This window comes from Callithrix jacchus, chromosome 9, assembly GCF_049354715.1.
Source record: "Callithrix jacchus isolate 240 chromosome 9, calJac240_pri, whole genome shotgun sequence".
Lineage (NCBI taxonomy): Eukaryota > Metazoa > Chordata > Mammalia > Primates > Cebidae > Callithrix > Callithrix jacchus.
The window spans coordinates 95,301,549-95,318,078 of record NC_133510.1 but is presented as its reverse complement, the minus strand read 5'-3'; the positions used below and the strand labels follow the sequence as shown (position 1 = coordinate 95,318,078).

Genomic DNA, 16,530 nt, shown 5'->3' with positions numbered 1-16,530 from the left:
CTTTGCAGATATAATTTGTTAAGGATCTTGAGATGCAATAATTCTGGATTTAGATGTGGACCCTAAATCCAATAACTTGTGTCCTTATAAAAGGAGGAAAAGTCACCGAAAGGCAAAGGGAAGAAGGTAATTGATGATGGATGCAAAAATTGGAGTGCTGCTCCAAAGCCAAAGGATACCAGAAGCTGGATGAGGCGAGGATTCTCCCTTAGAACTTTCCAAGGGAGTGGGGTCCTGCCAGCACCTTGATTTCAACCTCTGTCCTCCAGAACCATGAGAGAATAAATTGCTGTTTTTTAAAGCCACTCACTTTGTGGAGATTCGTTATGGCAGACTTAGGGAACTAAAACACTGAGTTTCATTAATTCAAAAGTTGTGGCATGTCATAAAATCAAACAGAGATTGGGAAATGTGGCAATATGAACATAGGAATTTTTAAAATTAACTTCTAAATTTTAAAGTAATTTTTTTTATAGTTGCTCTATACCATCCTACAACAAAATCTCAAAAGTATCACATTACGATTAGGCATTTTATTTAACTTTATTGTTATTAAGAGTATTAGGTCAGCAAGCACAGTAGTTGTAATTTGTGAAGAAACATTAAAGTTTTTCCCAAAGAATTTATTATATTAGTAAAGCCCTTAAGCCTGTTTTTACTATACATATAAAACTAATTGTCATTATTTTAATGCAAAATATTTTATGTATTCTTTATTTAAATGTTTAAGGATACTTACGCTTTCTTTGTAAAGGTGTGGCAGCTAAGTAGCGATAGGTGACATTTATGGCTCCTGAGAAATTTGATAAATCCTTGAAAGTATGAACATAGCGTTCTGAATTCAGTTGATGTGTGGATGTTTCCCTTATAAGTTGTTTGTCTCCTTCCTAAATGCCAAGAAAGAGGCAAAGAAAATATCTAAATAATAGACGGTCATGGATTAAATAAAGTTTATTTTTTACACAATAAATGTACACTACAATATATAGTACGCAGGGTTATATAAATCTCAATTACTGACATCATAAGCTGTAACTCACTCATTTTTTTACCCAGAGGTTCTGCTCCAGTTGCTGGCTGGCCTATTTTACTATGTAGACCACAGTTATATTTGTTTTTCTACAGGACACATTAATAATGGCATTCTCTTTCATGTAGAGTTTCTACATGAAAACTCTCACTGCCTTTATGCTAGTTTTCAAATGTTTTACAATCATTTAGGGATCTCAAAATTGACAGTAATCTATAATTTAATCTGAGGCTAGTTACCACCACATTGCCTTATTTACTCTTCCTCAAGCACTGTCAAATAAAAGATTACATAGGTGTCTTCATGATGGTGAAGCTTTAGGAATAATTAAGAAGATGCAGTAGAGGACACAATAACTGAATTTTGGATACTTTATTAGATAAGTCTCTTACGTGGCTACTATGTAGCTGTTGAGAAGGGCCAGTTTTGGGTGATATTGCAGTAATTATTTTCATATGTCCTAAAGTAACTTCTACTAGGATACATTTGTACCACCAAATCAAGGTAATGTGTAGAAATCTTGGACTAAAATTCCTCATAATAGTAAGTGTGTGTGTGTGTGTGTGTGTGTGTGTGTGTGATTCCATTGGATGTAATGTCTGATCCTTTTATATTTTAGAACTCTTTTATTTATTTGGTGTCAGACTTTGTATATCATTACATCTTTAGGAAAACATATTCATATTCAGGTTAAATATTCTTTAGTCATTAGCTGCCCTTCTTTGATATAAGCTAATTGGTAAATTTTGCTTATCTAATCATCATTTGATGAAGCCTTTATTGTTCATATACTATTATAAAAATGACTATTTGTTTGGCTTGTATGTGATTTACTAGAATTCGTAGAATGTGTTTGAGAGAAACATAATTAGAAAGAAATGTTTCTCTCTTTTTTATTTTTCTATTTTGCAAAATGTGCATTCTACTATGTGGTGTTATGTGGATTTATTTACTTATTTATTTTTAAATTTTATTTATGTATTTATTTCTTTTGAGACAGAGTCTGGCTCTGTCACCCAGGCTGGAGCATAGTGGTACTACTCACTGCAACCCCCATCTCCTGGGTTCAAGCCATTCTCCTGCTTCAGCCTTCTGAGTAGCTGGGATTACAGGTGCACACCACCACACCTGGCTAATCTTTGTATTTTTTTAGTAGCGATGAAGTTTCACCATGTTGGCAAGGCTGGTATCAAACTCCTGACTTTAAATGATATGCCCACCTCAGCCTCCCAAAGAGCTGGGATTATAGATGTGAGCCACCATGCTGGCCTTATGTGGATTTATTTCACTCAGTATAGAATATCAAGCTAGGCATGCACTAGCCATTAAGACTGTAGAGAAAATAAATGGATTAAATAACTTTGGTCTGGATACTATTTTGCTCTGGTCATTAAAATGTTAATTAAAGCCTTGTTCTAAAAAATTAGAGAAAGCTCAAAATATAAGTTTTACCTCAACTGAAACATTCAATACTTCACATCAATCTCAAATACTAGTGAAAAAGATGACTATCTCAAACTTTCAAATCTATGGCCAGACTTGAATATTCTTGGAATAAAAACTGAGAATAGGGACTTTAATTGGAGGCTTGGTCCTTACTAAATCAAGATTCATTCTGAATATATTTTCTGTATATCTGATTATGTTTATAAATCTAAATTTGGTATTTAATAGTGTATTTCTCTATTTTATACTGCCTTGATAATTTGGACCAAGACATACTTTAGTCCTTTATAAGGTTCACAATGTAGCTGCCATGTGTAGAAGCCATAAACTTTCAAAGTACTTGAGGTTAAACCTTAGATGCTAAATTACTTGGAAACATACTAATTTACTATCTATTAAATTCTGCCAATTTTAAGTTTTTACACAAAAATATTTTCATTGGTGTCTGTCTGCAAACCCATTAAACATCATTGAAGTTTAAAATAAACAAATTTAGAACTGCTAAAAAGTAATCAGTGACTCAGTTTAGTATCAATTATTTTAATACTAATACAGTGGTGTACATAGGAAGAAACTTCTATAACAGGTACAGTAGTCACAGCACTAAGTTCATTTTACCATTCTGTTCGTATGTGATGTTACATTTTAAAGTAAGTGCTGGATATTTAATATCTCCTTAAAAATTCTATCCTGAACACATAAAATCTAGGTATTTTGTGTTCTAAGATGAAGTACATTCATTCTGATTTAAGGACATAACAGAATATAACAAGAAATGGAACTTATATGAAATCATTTTATTAAATTCTCAAGAACAAGCTTTTTTAGACTTTTCAGCATAAATAAATAGTGCAACTTTCACCTGAGTCAGCCTTATTGGCTGCTTTCCAGAGGCATCTACCTGAACAGCCAGGCTCTCCCTAGATACTTTCTTTCTGTAGCTACTATGCTGTAGTATATAGCTTAGTAATAAGACAAAGCTTTATGACAATCATTTTCTAGATGGGAATGCAATTTAATGAACTAGCTACAGACTAAATATATACCCTTGTGGCTACTTTGAAGATGCTCACAGCCAAGAGGCTAAGTTGATTGGGCATGCAGTGTCTCTTCTACTTAGTTTGCCTTGTAATGGTATTTGTCTCTTACATACACTAAGTGCAGATTCTTTTTCACTTAAAGGCACATATATCTTGAATACATAAGCGAATATACTAAACTGCCAATATGCCCAAGATTTCAGGCCACAAATGGATTTTCTAACAAAAAGAGCAGAATAGAATATGTTCACTAACTCCAGAGACCTTACTACTTCTAACTATTCACCTGATATGTCCAAATTAGAAGTACTATTTCCTAGTTTTTAAAAAAGGAAGACAAAAATGAAAGATATACTAATGTCTACACTTAGCAAATTGCATACATTGTGATAATCTGGAAGAAAGAAGAAGAATGATATCAGATAATTTTATGAAAAATGAAATAAACACAGGTGAAACGATCAAAAGTGAGAAGTGTTGAAAAGCAACTGCATTATATTCTTGGAGGGGGCCAGTTTTCCATGGATACTATTCATTTTTAGAAGAATAATTGTAATGCAACTTAACATTAATCATTTAAAAAGTTTTTAATTTACAGTCTTGAAGTAAAATTCAGTTAAAATGCAATTTAGTTAAAAAAATCAGTAAATTGTTAAATAGTAAAAATACTATAATCAGATTTGCCACAAGGGATGGGTGTTGGGATCTAACGATCACTGGACTCGTTTTTTTTTTCCAAAGTTTGTAATTATATTAAAATAATTTTTAAAAGCTATGAAGCAATCTGTTTTCTGCAGCTGGACTGATTTGCAAACTTGAGTAGATATATGCCTAATATAATCAGAGAAATTTCATTGAGGAAGTATCTTTAGTAAAAGAGCTACTTCATTGAATTGTATTATCTACATTTGGTGGCTAGGACCAATATTTAGATAGTGCTGTAAAAATTTGCAAAACAGAAAAATAGTATTTTATTTTCTTATTGACATTTACTCTACTACTTCTTACTCATTTTACAGTGAATTTCAGCAGTTTCTATTTTAAAAGACATAAGAGCATTTGGTGCATATAATGGTCCTTTGGATTTGTTGAAAGTGAAAGATTAAAATTGTACTCAAAACTGTCTTAGAAATTCAACAAGTAGCAAGTCTCCAATCAAAAACACGTATTTGATTTACAAGATTTGATTTACTTCTACCAGTAGACACAGAACCAGTAAATAAATTGTTATTATAAAATTGAATCATTAATCAAGAGAATCTCTAGTTAACTTATGATCTTTTATTATATTAAGAAAAAAATAGCAAGAACACATGGTCCTTGCTCTGTTGTCCTTTTTATATCTCATACAACTAATAGGTTTTAAAAATATTCAAAAATGCATAACATTAGTATGTTTCTCCTGTTTGCTATGTTTCCCTAAATCATGCCTACTCAAATCCTACTGTTAACCTATGGTGATTTCAGCCATTGTGGATTGACTGTGGAAAGAAGCATTAAGGTTCCACAACATTAGAACGACTATCTGAAGACAAAAAGCCTAGGCAGAGTCAAAATCCAGGATTCTGGCACATGTTCATCATCAAAGAACAGAACTAAAGGATGCAAGATGTTTTACAGAGGACTTCCTAGGAATTTCTGTACCAAGTAAAATCGTATGGTTGGCTCATAGGATATAGCATAGTATCTGGCAAATAATAGACCAATCATGTTCAGCTAATAAACTAAAGCTTTTGTTTTTTTGGAAATGCTCTGTCTCTTGTTAAGATGCTAATAATTTAAACTCTCAGTATTTTTGCATGTGAAAATCACTTTTGAGTACCTGTTAGTTGTAAAGGTTTTGATTCTGAAATATATAACTGTAATCAGGTTTTGATTTTCTGAAATCTATAAATTTTAATAATAACATACAAATTTGGACATATTTTAGACTCCATTAAGATAGATAAAGTGAATAGCAATAATGTCCATATTAATCTCATCAGACATATAATAAAACTTGAAATGAACAGATTAATTTTCATAATTAGAATAAGTCCTTTTGCATATTGTCAAATTTTCCCTAAAAAAGCGACTAATATGTAATTACCTACCAATATTTGGTACTTCCTTTTAATTACTGAATAATTTACACATCAATATCTTTCTTAAGATCTTTTCAGTGAGATGAATACAAAACAGAGTGATCATCTAGGTCTATTCAAAATCCAAATAAGGTGGTACACATCGTAATAAAATATTACTTATAGAAATAGCCCAATTAAAAAGCATCGTTAGACAATGGGATTTTGAAAATTTCAGTGATAATATAGGAAAGTAGAGCAAGTAAAGAGTCATACTTTCTAAACAGATTATGTTTATTCTATATATTTCAAATGAAAACCCTCAAATCTTAATGGTTCCACATAATATTAATTTTGCATAGTGATGATGGATAACTTATTTGTAATTACATGTACATATTTGGAGCACAAAATATACAGCACTAAAAGTATTGGAACATAAATCAAAACAAGTGTAATGTTGAAGTATGGTAAGTACAAAAGAAAGACAGACAATATACATTTTACAATTTTGTTCAAACTAAGTCTTCTCTGATAGCTTGAGATTGAAGTTAGGTTACAATGGGACTAATCCTTGTTTGACTTACGCCTTATTTTGAAAAAAAGACAATCAACCTCCAAAACTTACCAGAACATAGCTATCTTCAATGTACAAGTTCATAAATAGGAGAAAAATAACAAGAACTCCCAAGAATGACACAGTAGAACGTTTTCGCAGGCATCTCATTTTATCAAGTATTTCAAAAATATGTTTCATTTGATGAAATTTAAACATTCTCTTCTGTAGAAAAAAGGCACAGGATTACTAACAGGTGGTTTGGGATGCAAATATTTCTTACATCATATATATAAAAGCCAGGTCTTTGTAGAATCTCATCTTTCAAATGTTTGCATTACAATTCTGTTCCCAATTTCACATGTAAGATTGGCACAGATCATTAATATGCTAATACAAGGTCAATGCAATGGTTTATATTAATGTAGAGTAAATAAAAATAAAAAGCAAGCCTCATAGTTACTGATGAAAAACGATGAACTTTGGTCATAAACATATAAAAAAACCAAGCCTCTGATGAGAAACAGTACAAAAATAACTGTCATCAGTGAGATATAACTTTAAGGTAACATTTACTTCTCATATTGTAGTATAACAATAATGGGAAAAAAAGCAGAATTATGGGCCTAATATTAATCTTAGCGTAGACGTCACTGAAAACATTTAACTGGGAATCTGAGTAAACAAAAGTCACAAAGAAGTTAAAGCTGTGGGGGTAAATCCAAACATATGTTTCAAAACTTCTTGGTTACAATTGGGAGACGGAGGCAGGAGCATTGCTCGACCATGGGAGGTCAAGCCTGCAGTGATCTGTAATTGTGTCACTGCACTCCAGCCTAGGCAACAGAGTAAGACCCTGTCACAAAACAAACAACAATAAAAAGAATACTCAGAAGCATACTGCCTTAGTATTTAGTCCAATACTTTCTAGGCTTGTCCTAACAAAAGCTTAACAACAAGCATCAATAGCACCAAATGATTTTGCATAACTTAACTCCATACTACTACAAATTATAGCACTCTTTACACTTCTAGCATGATATCTGGAACTTAAGAACATAAAAATCACAATATCCAGGACCTAGTCAAAATTACCATTTAAATAAAGGACAATATGCTCCATAACTAGGCTGAAACTTATCAGAGAGAAAAAAATCAAGATATAACTGACACGATAGAATTAAAAGAAAAAGGATATTACCTTTGTGGGTAACCTGACCTTTCTCTCTGGCTGCCCTTAGTATTTTCTCCTTCATTTCAACCCTGGTGAATCTAATGATTATGTGCCTTGGGGTTGCTCTTCTCGAGGACTATTTTTGTTGTGTTCTCTGTATTATCTGGAGTTGAATATTGTCCTACCCATAAAGGGAAGCCTATCAGACTCACGGCAGTTCTCTCAGCAGAAACCCTACAAGCCATAAGAGAGGGGGGCCAATATTTATCATCCTTAAAGAAAAGAACTTTCAACCCAGAATTTCACATCCAGCCAAACTAAGCTTTACAATTGAAGGAAAAATAAAATCTTTTGTGAATAAGCAAGTACTCAGAGATTTCATTACCACCAGGCCTGCTTTACAAGAGCTTCTGAAAGAAGCATTACACATAGACAGGAACAACCAGTATTAGCCTTTCCAAAAATATACCAAAAAGTAAAGAGTACCAACATAATGAAGAATTTATATCAACTAATGGGCAAAATAGCCAGCTAACATCAAATGGTAATAATTTTAAATTTAAATTGACTAAATCCCCCAATCAAAAGATACAACCAAAACCCATCAGTATGCTGCATCCAGACCCATCTTACATGCAAGGATACATAAAGAGTCAAAACAAAGGGATGGAGAAAGATTTGTCAACCAAATGGAGAGCAAAAATAAATAAATAAATAAAAAGAAGAGATTGCAATTCTCACCTCTGATGGAATGGATTTTAAAGCAACAAAGATCAAAAGAGGACATAATGGTAAAAGAATCAATGCAACAAGAAGAGCTGATGATCCTGGATGTGTACACACCCAATACAGGATACATAAGACTTGTAAAGAGACTTGGACTCCCACACAGTAGTAGTGGGAGATTTCAACATCAATATTAGATAGATCAATGAGACAGAAAATTAATAAGAATATCCTGGACTTGAACTCAGATCTGGAACAAGTAAACTTAATAAATATTTATAGAACTCTCCACTTAAAACACACAAGATATGCACTCTTATCAGTACCACATCACACTTACTCACAGGTTTAAATGAAATATTGGTTGGCCATTATTAAGCACGACTGATGGTATAAGGGAGGTTTTCAAAACCCATTTTTAGACTGCATTCTAGCCTGAGGCAACTAAACAACACTCCCATTCCCTCTCCCTCCTCCTCTTCCTCTTTTTTCCTCTTCTTCATTCCATTTTCTCTCTTTCTTTCTCTCTTTCAAAAGAAAAAAAAAGAAAAAGGATATTAATTAAAAAGGCTATCATAAATAGGTCTCATAAGCTCAAAGAAGAAAAACAATGACAATTTTAAGGAGAGAAAAGAGATATTTAAATAAAAACAAAAACAGAATTTCTAGACAGGAAAAATATTATGTGTGAAGTGCAAACAAACTGGCCAGTAGATAAGAAATAGCAGAAGAAGCGATGAGCCTCTGAAGATACAATAGTAGAAATAATACAAATTAAGGACAGAGAGAGGGACAAAGCAAACTGCTCTCAAAATTCTAACTCACAGGAAAAGTGAGATCATAAATGTTTTAAACTATTAAATTTCAGAGTGCTTTCTTTGGCAACAGTAGATAACCGATAGAGCTATCTACAGAAAACTCATTTTAATGATAAAGAGAAAAATGAGATAATAAGAAAAGGAAAGATAGAGATAAATATTAATCAAAAGAAAGCTGGACTGGATATATTAATATCATACAGAGTAAATGCTGAATAAATGATGAAAGTATCAGTTTTTCAAAGGAAGTATAAATGTACATGCAATAAATAGGAGTTTCAAAATACCTGAAGCAAAAACTAACATAAGGGAAAGGATAAAAAAAAAGTAATAAATAAATGAGGACAAAAGGAAATAAAGAGAATAAATAAATTCATTCATTTTCAATAAGTGAATATTGAAATAAAGGATTTTTTAAATTAAATTGACTGGATATGAAATACAAAAGCAGTATATGTCAAATATATTTAAAACACTATCAAATAAATTAATCTATTAGGGATTTATGAAACACTCCACCCAACAATAGCAGTGTATAAATCCGTTCTCATGCTGCTGATAAAGATATACATGAGACAGGGCAGGGCCGGGCGCGGTGGCTCACATCTGTAATCCCAGCACTTTGGGAGGCCAAGGTGGGTGGATCACGAGGTCAAGAGATCGAGACCATCCTGGCCAACATAGTGAAACCCTGTCTCTACTAAATACAAAAAAAGTTAGCTGGGCATGGTGGCACATGCTTGTAATCCCAGCTACTTGGGAGGCTGAGACAGGAGAATCATTTTAACCCAGGAGGCAGAGGTTGTGGTGAGCCAAGAATGTGCCATTGCACTCCAGCCTGGGTAACAAGAGCGAAACTCCGTCTCAAAAAAAAAAAAAAAATAAATAAAGAGGGCAATTTGCAACAGAAAGAGGTTTAATGGACTTACAGTTCCACATGGCTGGGGAAACCTCACAATCATAGTGAAAGGCAAGGAGGAGCCAGTAACATCTTACATGGATGGCAGCAGGTAAAAAGAGAGCTTGTGCAGGGGAACTCTTCATAAAACCATCAGATATCAGACTTTTTCACTATTGCAAGAAAGACCTGCCCCCACAGCACAAGAAAGACCTGCCCCCATGATTTAATTACCTTTCCCTGGGTCCCTCCCATGACATGTCAGAATTGCGGGAGTTACAATTCAAGATGAGATTTGGGTAGGGAGCCAGCCAAACCATATCATTCTGCCCTTGCCTTTCCCCAAATCTCATGTTTTTGCATTTCTAAACCAATCCTTCCTTCCCAACAGTTCCCCAAAGTCTTAACTCATTTCAGCACTAACTCAAAAGTCCAGAGTCCAAAGTCTCATCCGAGACAAGGCAAGTACCTTTGGCCTATAAGACTGTGAAATTAAAGAAGCTAGTTCCTAGATACAGTGGAGGTATAGGCATTGGGTAAATACAGCCATTCCAAATAGAAGAAATTCACCAAAATAAAGGGGATACAGGCCCCACACATGTCTGAAATCTGGCAGAGTAGTCAAATCTTAAAGCTCCAAAATGATTTCCTTTTACTTCATGTCTCACATTTAGGTCATGCTGAAGCAAAAGGTTGGTTCCTATGGCCTTCAACAGCTCTGCCCCAGTGGCTTTGCAAGATACATCTCCCTCCTGGCTGCCTCCTTCGGTTGGCATAAAATGCCTGTGGCTTTTCCAGGTGCATGGTGCAAGCTGTCAGTGGATCTCCCATTCTGGGAGGATAGTGGCCATCTTCTCACAGTACCAGTAGGCAGTGCCCCAGTAGGGACTTAGTGTGGGGGCTCTGACTTCACGTTTCCCTTCTGCACTGCCCTAGCAGAGGTTCTCCATGAGGGCCCCACTCCTGTAACAAACTTCTGCCTGGGCATCCAGGTATTTCCATACATCCTCCAAAATCTAGGCAGAGGTTCCCCAAATCTAATTATTGCCTTCTGTACACTTGCAGACTTGATACCAAATGGAAGCTGCCAAGGCTTGGGGCTTGCACCCTCTAAAGCCATGACCCAAGCTCTATGTTGGCCCCTTTCAGCCATAGCTGGAGCAGGTGGGACACAGGGCGCCTAGTCCCTAGACTGCACATAGCACTGGGACCCTGGGTTTGACCCATGAAACATTTTTTCCTTCTGGGCCTCCAGTCCTGTGATGCAAGGGGCTGCTGTGAAGACCTCTGACTTGACTTGGAGACATTTTCTCCATTGTCTTGGTGTACATTTGGCTTGTTGCTACTTATGCAAATTTCTGCAGCTGGCTTGAATTTCTCTCCAGAAAATGGGATTTTCTTTTCTATCATATTGTCAAGCTGCAAATTTTCTGAACTTTTATGCTCTGCTTCCCTTATAAAACTGAATGTCTTCAACAGCATTCAAGTCACTTCTTGAATGCTTTTCTGCTTAGAAATTTTTTTCATGACATACCCTAAATCATCTCTCTCAAGTTCAAGGTTCCATAAATTTCTAGGACAGGGACAAAATGCCACCAGTCTGTTTGCTAAAACATAATTAGAGTCTCTTTTGCTCCAGTTCCCAACAAGTTTTTCTTCTCTGAGACCATCTCAATGTATATTTCATTGTCTATATTCCTATCAGAAATTTGGGCAAAGCCATTCAAAACTTATCTAGGAAGTTACAAATTTTCCACGTTTTTTGTCTTCTTCTGAGCCCCCCAAACTGTTCCAACCCCATCCTGTTACCCATTTCCAAAGTTGCTTCCACATTTTTGGGTATCTTTTCAGCAGCTCTCCACTCTACTGGTACAAATTTACTGTATTAGTCCATATTCACACTGCTAATAAAGACATACTCAAAACTAGACAGAAAGAGGTTTGATGGACTTACATTTCCACATGGCTGGGGAGGCCTCACAATCATGATGGAAGGCAAGGTGGAGCAAGTCATGTCTTACATGGATAGCATTAGGCAACGAGAGAGATCTTGTGCAGGGGAACTCTTCTTTACAAAATCATCAGATCTTGTGAGACTTATTCACCATCATGAAAACAGCATGAGAAAGACCTGCCCCCATTATCCAATTACCCTTCACTGTTGCCTCCTATGACACATGGGAATGGTGGGAATTACAGTTCAAGATGACATTTGGGTGGGGACAGAGCCAAACCATATCAAGCAGAATATATATTCTTTTCAAATGCACATGGAAGATTTTCTAAAACAGGCCAGATTTGGGGAAGACAAGTCTCAATACATTTAAAGAAATTGAAAGTATACACAAATGTTCACAATGTATCCCCATTACTGAATATACATCCAAGAGAAGACAAATCAATATGTTAGAGAAGTATCATGTGTGTGTGTATATAAATGCACACAATGGAATACTATTTAGCCATAAAATATAATGAAATCCTGCTACTTGGGCAGCAAAACAGATGAACCTGGAGTGTGTTATGTTAAGTGAAGTAAGCCAGGCACAAGAAGACAAAGACTGTGTGACCTAACTTATTTGTGAAATCTAAAAAAGCTGAACTCATAAAAGCAGAGAGTAGCATAGTGATTACTGGAGGCTGGGGAAGGGAGATGGAAGCTGTATTGCTAAGAGGTACAACTACAATTAGACAGGAAGAATAATTTCTTGCAGTCTATTGCACATTAGGGTGCCTACAGTAAATAACAATGCAGTGTATATTTCAAGATATCCTGAAGAGATTTGGAATGTTATCACCACAAAAAAACTGTTTAAAGTGACAGATATGCTAATTATTTTAATTTGATAATTGTTCAATGTATACACATGCATTGAAATATCATACTGTACCCCATAAATATGAAAAATTGTGTCATTTATAAATAAAAATAATTTTAAAAGAAATTAGGAAAAAAGGGCAACTAATCCAAAAGTAAGCTACAAAAACCCAATTAGGCAAAAAGTAAACAGAACAAAAATGATAAAAGTAAAAGTAAAAATCAATGAATAAGAAAAAAAATAGAAACAAATGTTGGCCCTCCAAAAAGATCAATAACATATATATTCTTCTAGCCAATAGATTAAGAAAAGAGAACAGACATTATTAATATCATGAATGAGACAGGTGTCACATCACTAAAGATTCTAAAGGATAATGGTATATTTTTAAAAAAGAAATATGCCAATAAATTTGACAGCAGATGAAATGAACGAATTCCTTGAAATACAGAATGATTCTACAATCTCTCATCAACTGCTTCCCAAGCATCATGCCTAAATCTGCAACATATCCATCTTGTAAGCTGTGATTCCATATTTCAAGTATATTTCTAACAGGCTCATGCTTATCACTACTTTGGATTCTTCTTGCATTTGCACCATCAAGACAGTATACTCTTGGGAACTTCAATGGCTCATAATTTTGTCGATGAGAGGACAATTTCCATATCCTGTCAAATCAGTTTAGCCAGAGTTCCCCAGCCTCCATGTCTGATCCTTCAATATCTAATCAAATTTCTCACTCACAACTATCTCCCAGGTAACATCTAATCACCTTGGCCTGCAATCAGTAAGAATCCTTTTAAGTCAGTTTAGCAAAATATTATCCGACTCTCTTAATGATTTTTCAAACCGCTAACTTGCATTCTCTTCCTCGGCCGTGAATTCCAACTTTGTTGTATTCAGCACTGAGAATAATCTCTTCTACTTCAATACCCATGGTAGTAGTCCCTTGAAATCCCTTGAATAAAGTCTAACTTGCCATCTTTAACAAGTGTTATAATTTTTTCTTTAATAGATTTTGCTGCTGTGATTTGCATAGGACCAAATTCATTATTTGACCCCCGATCTTCTCACTCAAAATCCCAACCACGTACCTTTGAAGCTTTTGTCTTCACTTCCGATTGATTGATGGATGAGCCATTGGTGATTTTGACTCCTGAGCCAGTGCTCCAAATGACAGTCTGTTGAAGCACAGAGTGAGGGCAGAGAGAGTCTGAGTACACTACACAGAGGCTGAGTTAGTCCTAAGTTACTTTTTGTAAGAAGTTGGTTTAGTCACATGCTTCTTTGTTAGGAAGCTACTGGGTGGTTTATAAGTCTTACTCCCTATTTCTGTCTTTGAGTGGGAATTTATATCTTGAATCCTTGAACCGAAATATTTTCCTTGGTTCTTTGTGAGGCATCTCTGTTCTGTGTTTCCCATGGTAATTTTTCAGTCAACTGAAAGCTCCTTCTTAAACCCTTACTGATTATATACTCCATTAACTCTGTCCACTTCCTTTCTTGTGGTCATGATTTTGCTGAGGATAATTTGAGACTTCAGAATCTCTTTGGGAAACTGAAGATTTCCCCGAAGTGAGTCCTCTACGATCTTTCCCTTCCCATTCTTTCTGCTCCTCCTTCATCCATTTACTACCTTCAATCTTCCCTTCAGCTTTCTTCAATCTTTTGATACGTGCCTCTTCAGAACTCTTTCCTCTGTCTACCTGTCCTCCCAGACGTTTTCCCTTCCTGCGTCAGCCCTTCAGTCACTTGAACTTCAGGCCTCCTATTTCCCTCATAAGTTTCAAGGGACTCTAGGACCCCAAAAACAATTGTCTGAGATTGAAAAGGGGAAAAAAAAGACTGATTGAAAAATAGATAAGATATTTTATCCAGGTGAGGCTTTAGAGACAGCCAGAGAGGTGCTTGACGTCCCTTCAGTTTCTTGCCTAAAATGTAGTCACAGCTTCCATAAATTGCATATATGGGCAATAAAAAAAAATCTTAAATGTCTTCTCCACAAATATTGGCTAAAAGCTTCAGCCCTAATATTGAGAAGGTAACCTTAACTTGTTCCATCTGTCAGAAACACAATGGATAAAACTATGAAGTAGAGGAAATAAGAGAGTGTATTACTGTGTTGTCTGACTTCCAGCTAAAGTTTTAAAGTAAAAACCTTTAAGCTCTCTTATTATATATGTATATATTACATTTATATATATGCAATATATATTCAATGTATGTATATTCTATATATACACATATGGAATATGTATATATATGAATATATATGTATATAGAATATACATATATCCCATTCTATTTATATATATATAGACTATATATTACATATAAATGTATATGTAATATACATGATTAGTTATCATAATATATATGAGATTTCTTTATGAATGGTATTATCAAATTACTTAGTACTTTCTTTTAGTTTTTTTGAGACAGAATTTCACTGTCACTCAGCCTGGAGTGCAGTGGTGCAATCACAGCTCACTGCAGCCTCAGATTCCTGGATTCAAGCGATCCTCCTGCCTCAGCCTCCCAAGTAGCTGGGGCTACAGGTGTGTGCAACTATGCCCAGCTAATTTTCAATTTTTTTTTTAGGGATAGGTCTCACTATGTTGCCTGGGCTGATGTAGAACTCCTGGGCTCAAGCAATCCTCCCACCTTTGTCTTCTTAAGTGTCGGGATTACAGGGGTGAGCCTGGCCTAAAATGTCTTAACTTCCATTCTAATTGTCAGAGATAAATGTGTGTTTATATAAGGAAAATATTTCTAAAACTTCCAGAAACTAATTCAGATGCTATTTCAAATTCACATGAAATGGACATATATTTGACAATTAAAACTAGTTTCATATTGCTGGTTTCATAAAAACAGCTACATCTGCTGGTATATCAGCGTTAGGTATATAAATGTACATTTTTATTCCACTTGGGCTTACTAGTTGAATCAAATAATATGTTGTCTAGATGCTTAGGATTACAAAAATTATACATTCGACGTTAGAATAAATGTACAAGCAAAGATGCAGTAAAGAAGAGTTGCTTGGTGCCCATTACTTCATATTTCTCAAGCATAGTCATAAAACAAAAAACCTGCATGTTGAACTTTTTTGGCTTTTGCTTCTGTGATGTTTGCCTAATCTGATGATGTACTGTAAAAACAGTTAACAGAGAAGTAAATTAAGATTATGGCTGTCTTTGCCTGGTGTTACAATATGGATGCTGAAAACAGTTTTCAAATTATTTTTGTTAACTTGAAGTTTCAATGTTTTTCTAAGCTAAATTAAGTTATAGATATTCATTAAATATCTAGGTCATTTCTAAGTAAGATGAACTACTAAACCATTCATTGTTCAGCATTACTTTTAATTTTATAGATTTTGCTGGCATCTTATTTTTAAAGTGAGACTAAACATAATTGGGCCTGTTAATAAACATGTTACTTTTTCACACAAAAATTGTGCTATGAGGAAGCATGGACCTATACGAAACTGTAAGATGATTTGCTAGTCTGCTACATAATGCAAGACAGACAATTTACAGTCATCTTCTTCCTAATTTTCTCTGTTAAAAGAAATATTAGTAGTAGTCAAAAAACTATCATCAATTTATGTAATTAAAACTACAAGCATGAAGAAAAACATCTTTGTATGTAGAGTATGCAAAGAAATTATGACATGTTTTTAAGAAAAAGAATGCAAGATATGAGGAATATCTTTTTGTTAAGGGAAAGAGAGGGTAATTTTAACCTGAAGTAAAATGATTAGTTATGCCAGAATCAGAAAGAAAAAAAAAAAGAAGAAGAAGAAAAAACAAGCCCCAGTGCTTTAATAATACAAAACTAGATTTTTTTTTCTATTGAAAATGCCGGTTGTCTTGGATTACAGTAAAAGTCCTTTTGTTTGTTTGTTTTACCTTTTAAGCAGTCTTCCTAGGAAAGCAAGATTTTGTTTCT

At 34.6% G+C, this 16,530-nt stretch overlaps 1 protein-coding gene across 39 annotated transcripts in view; it reads right to left on the bottom strand.

The window, feature by feature from the left end:
* Positions 1-16,530, bottom strand: part of MGAT4C (MGAT4 family member C) — a 934,265-nt gene that overhangs the window by 28,055 nt on the left and 889,680 nt on the right. For 31 of the 39 annotated variants that reach the window (XM_054238711.2, XM_035257230.3, XM_035257224.3 and 28 more), the window contains 3 exons: positions 13,668-13,754; positions 6,208-6,360; positions 740-887 (listed from right to left, as the gene is read on the bottom strand). In XM_054238711.2, coding sequence (XP_054094686.2) covers positions 740-887; positions 6,208-6,360; positions 13,668-13,754 — 388 coding nt within the window. Of the gene's footprint in view, positions 1-739; positions 888-6,207; positions 6,361-8,379; positions 8,563-13,667; positions 13,755-16,530 lie in introns of all 39 variants that reach the window. The other 8 variants (XM_035257255.3, XM_054238719.2, XM_054238724.2 and 5 more) reach the window with 2 other exon arrangements.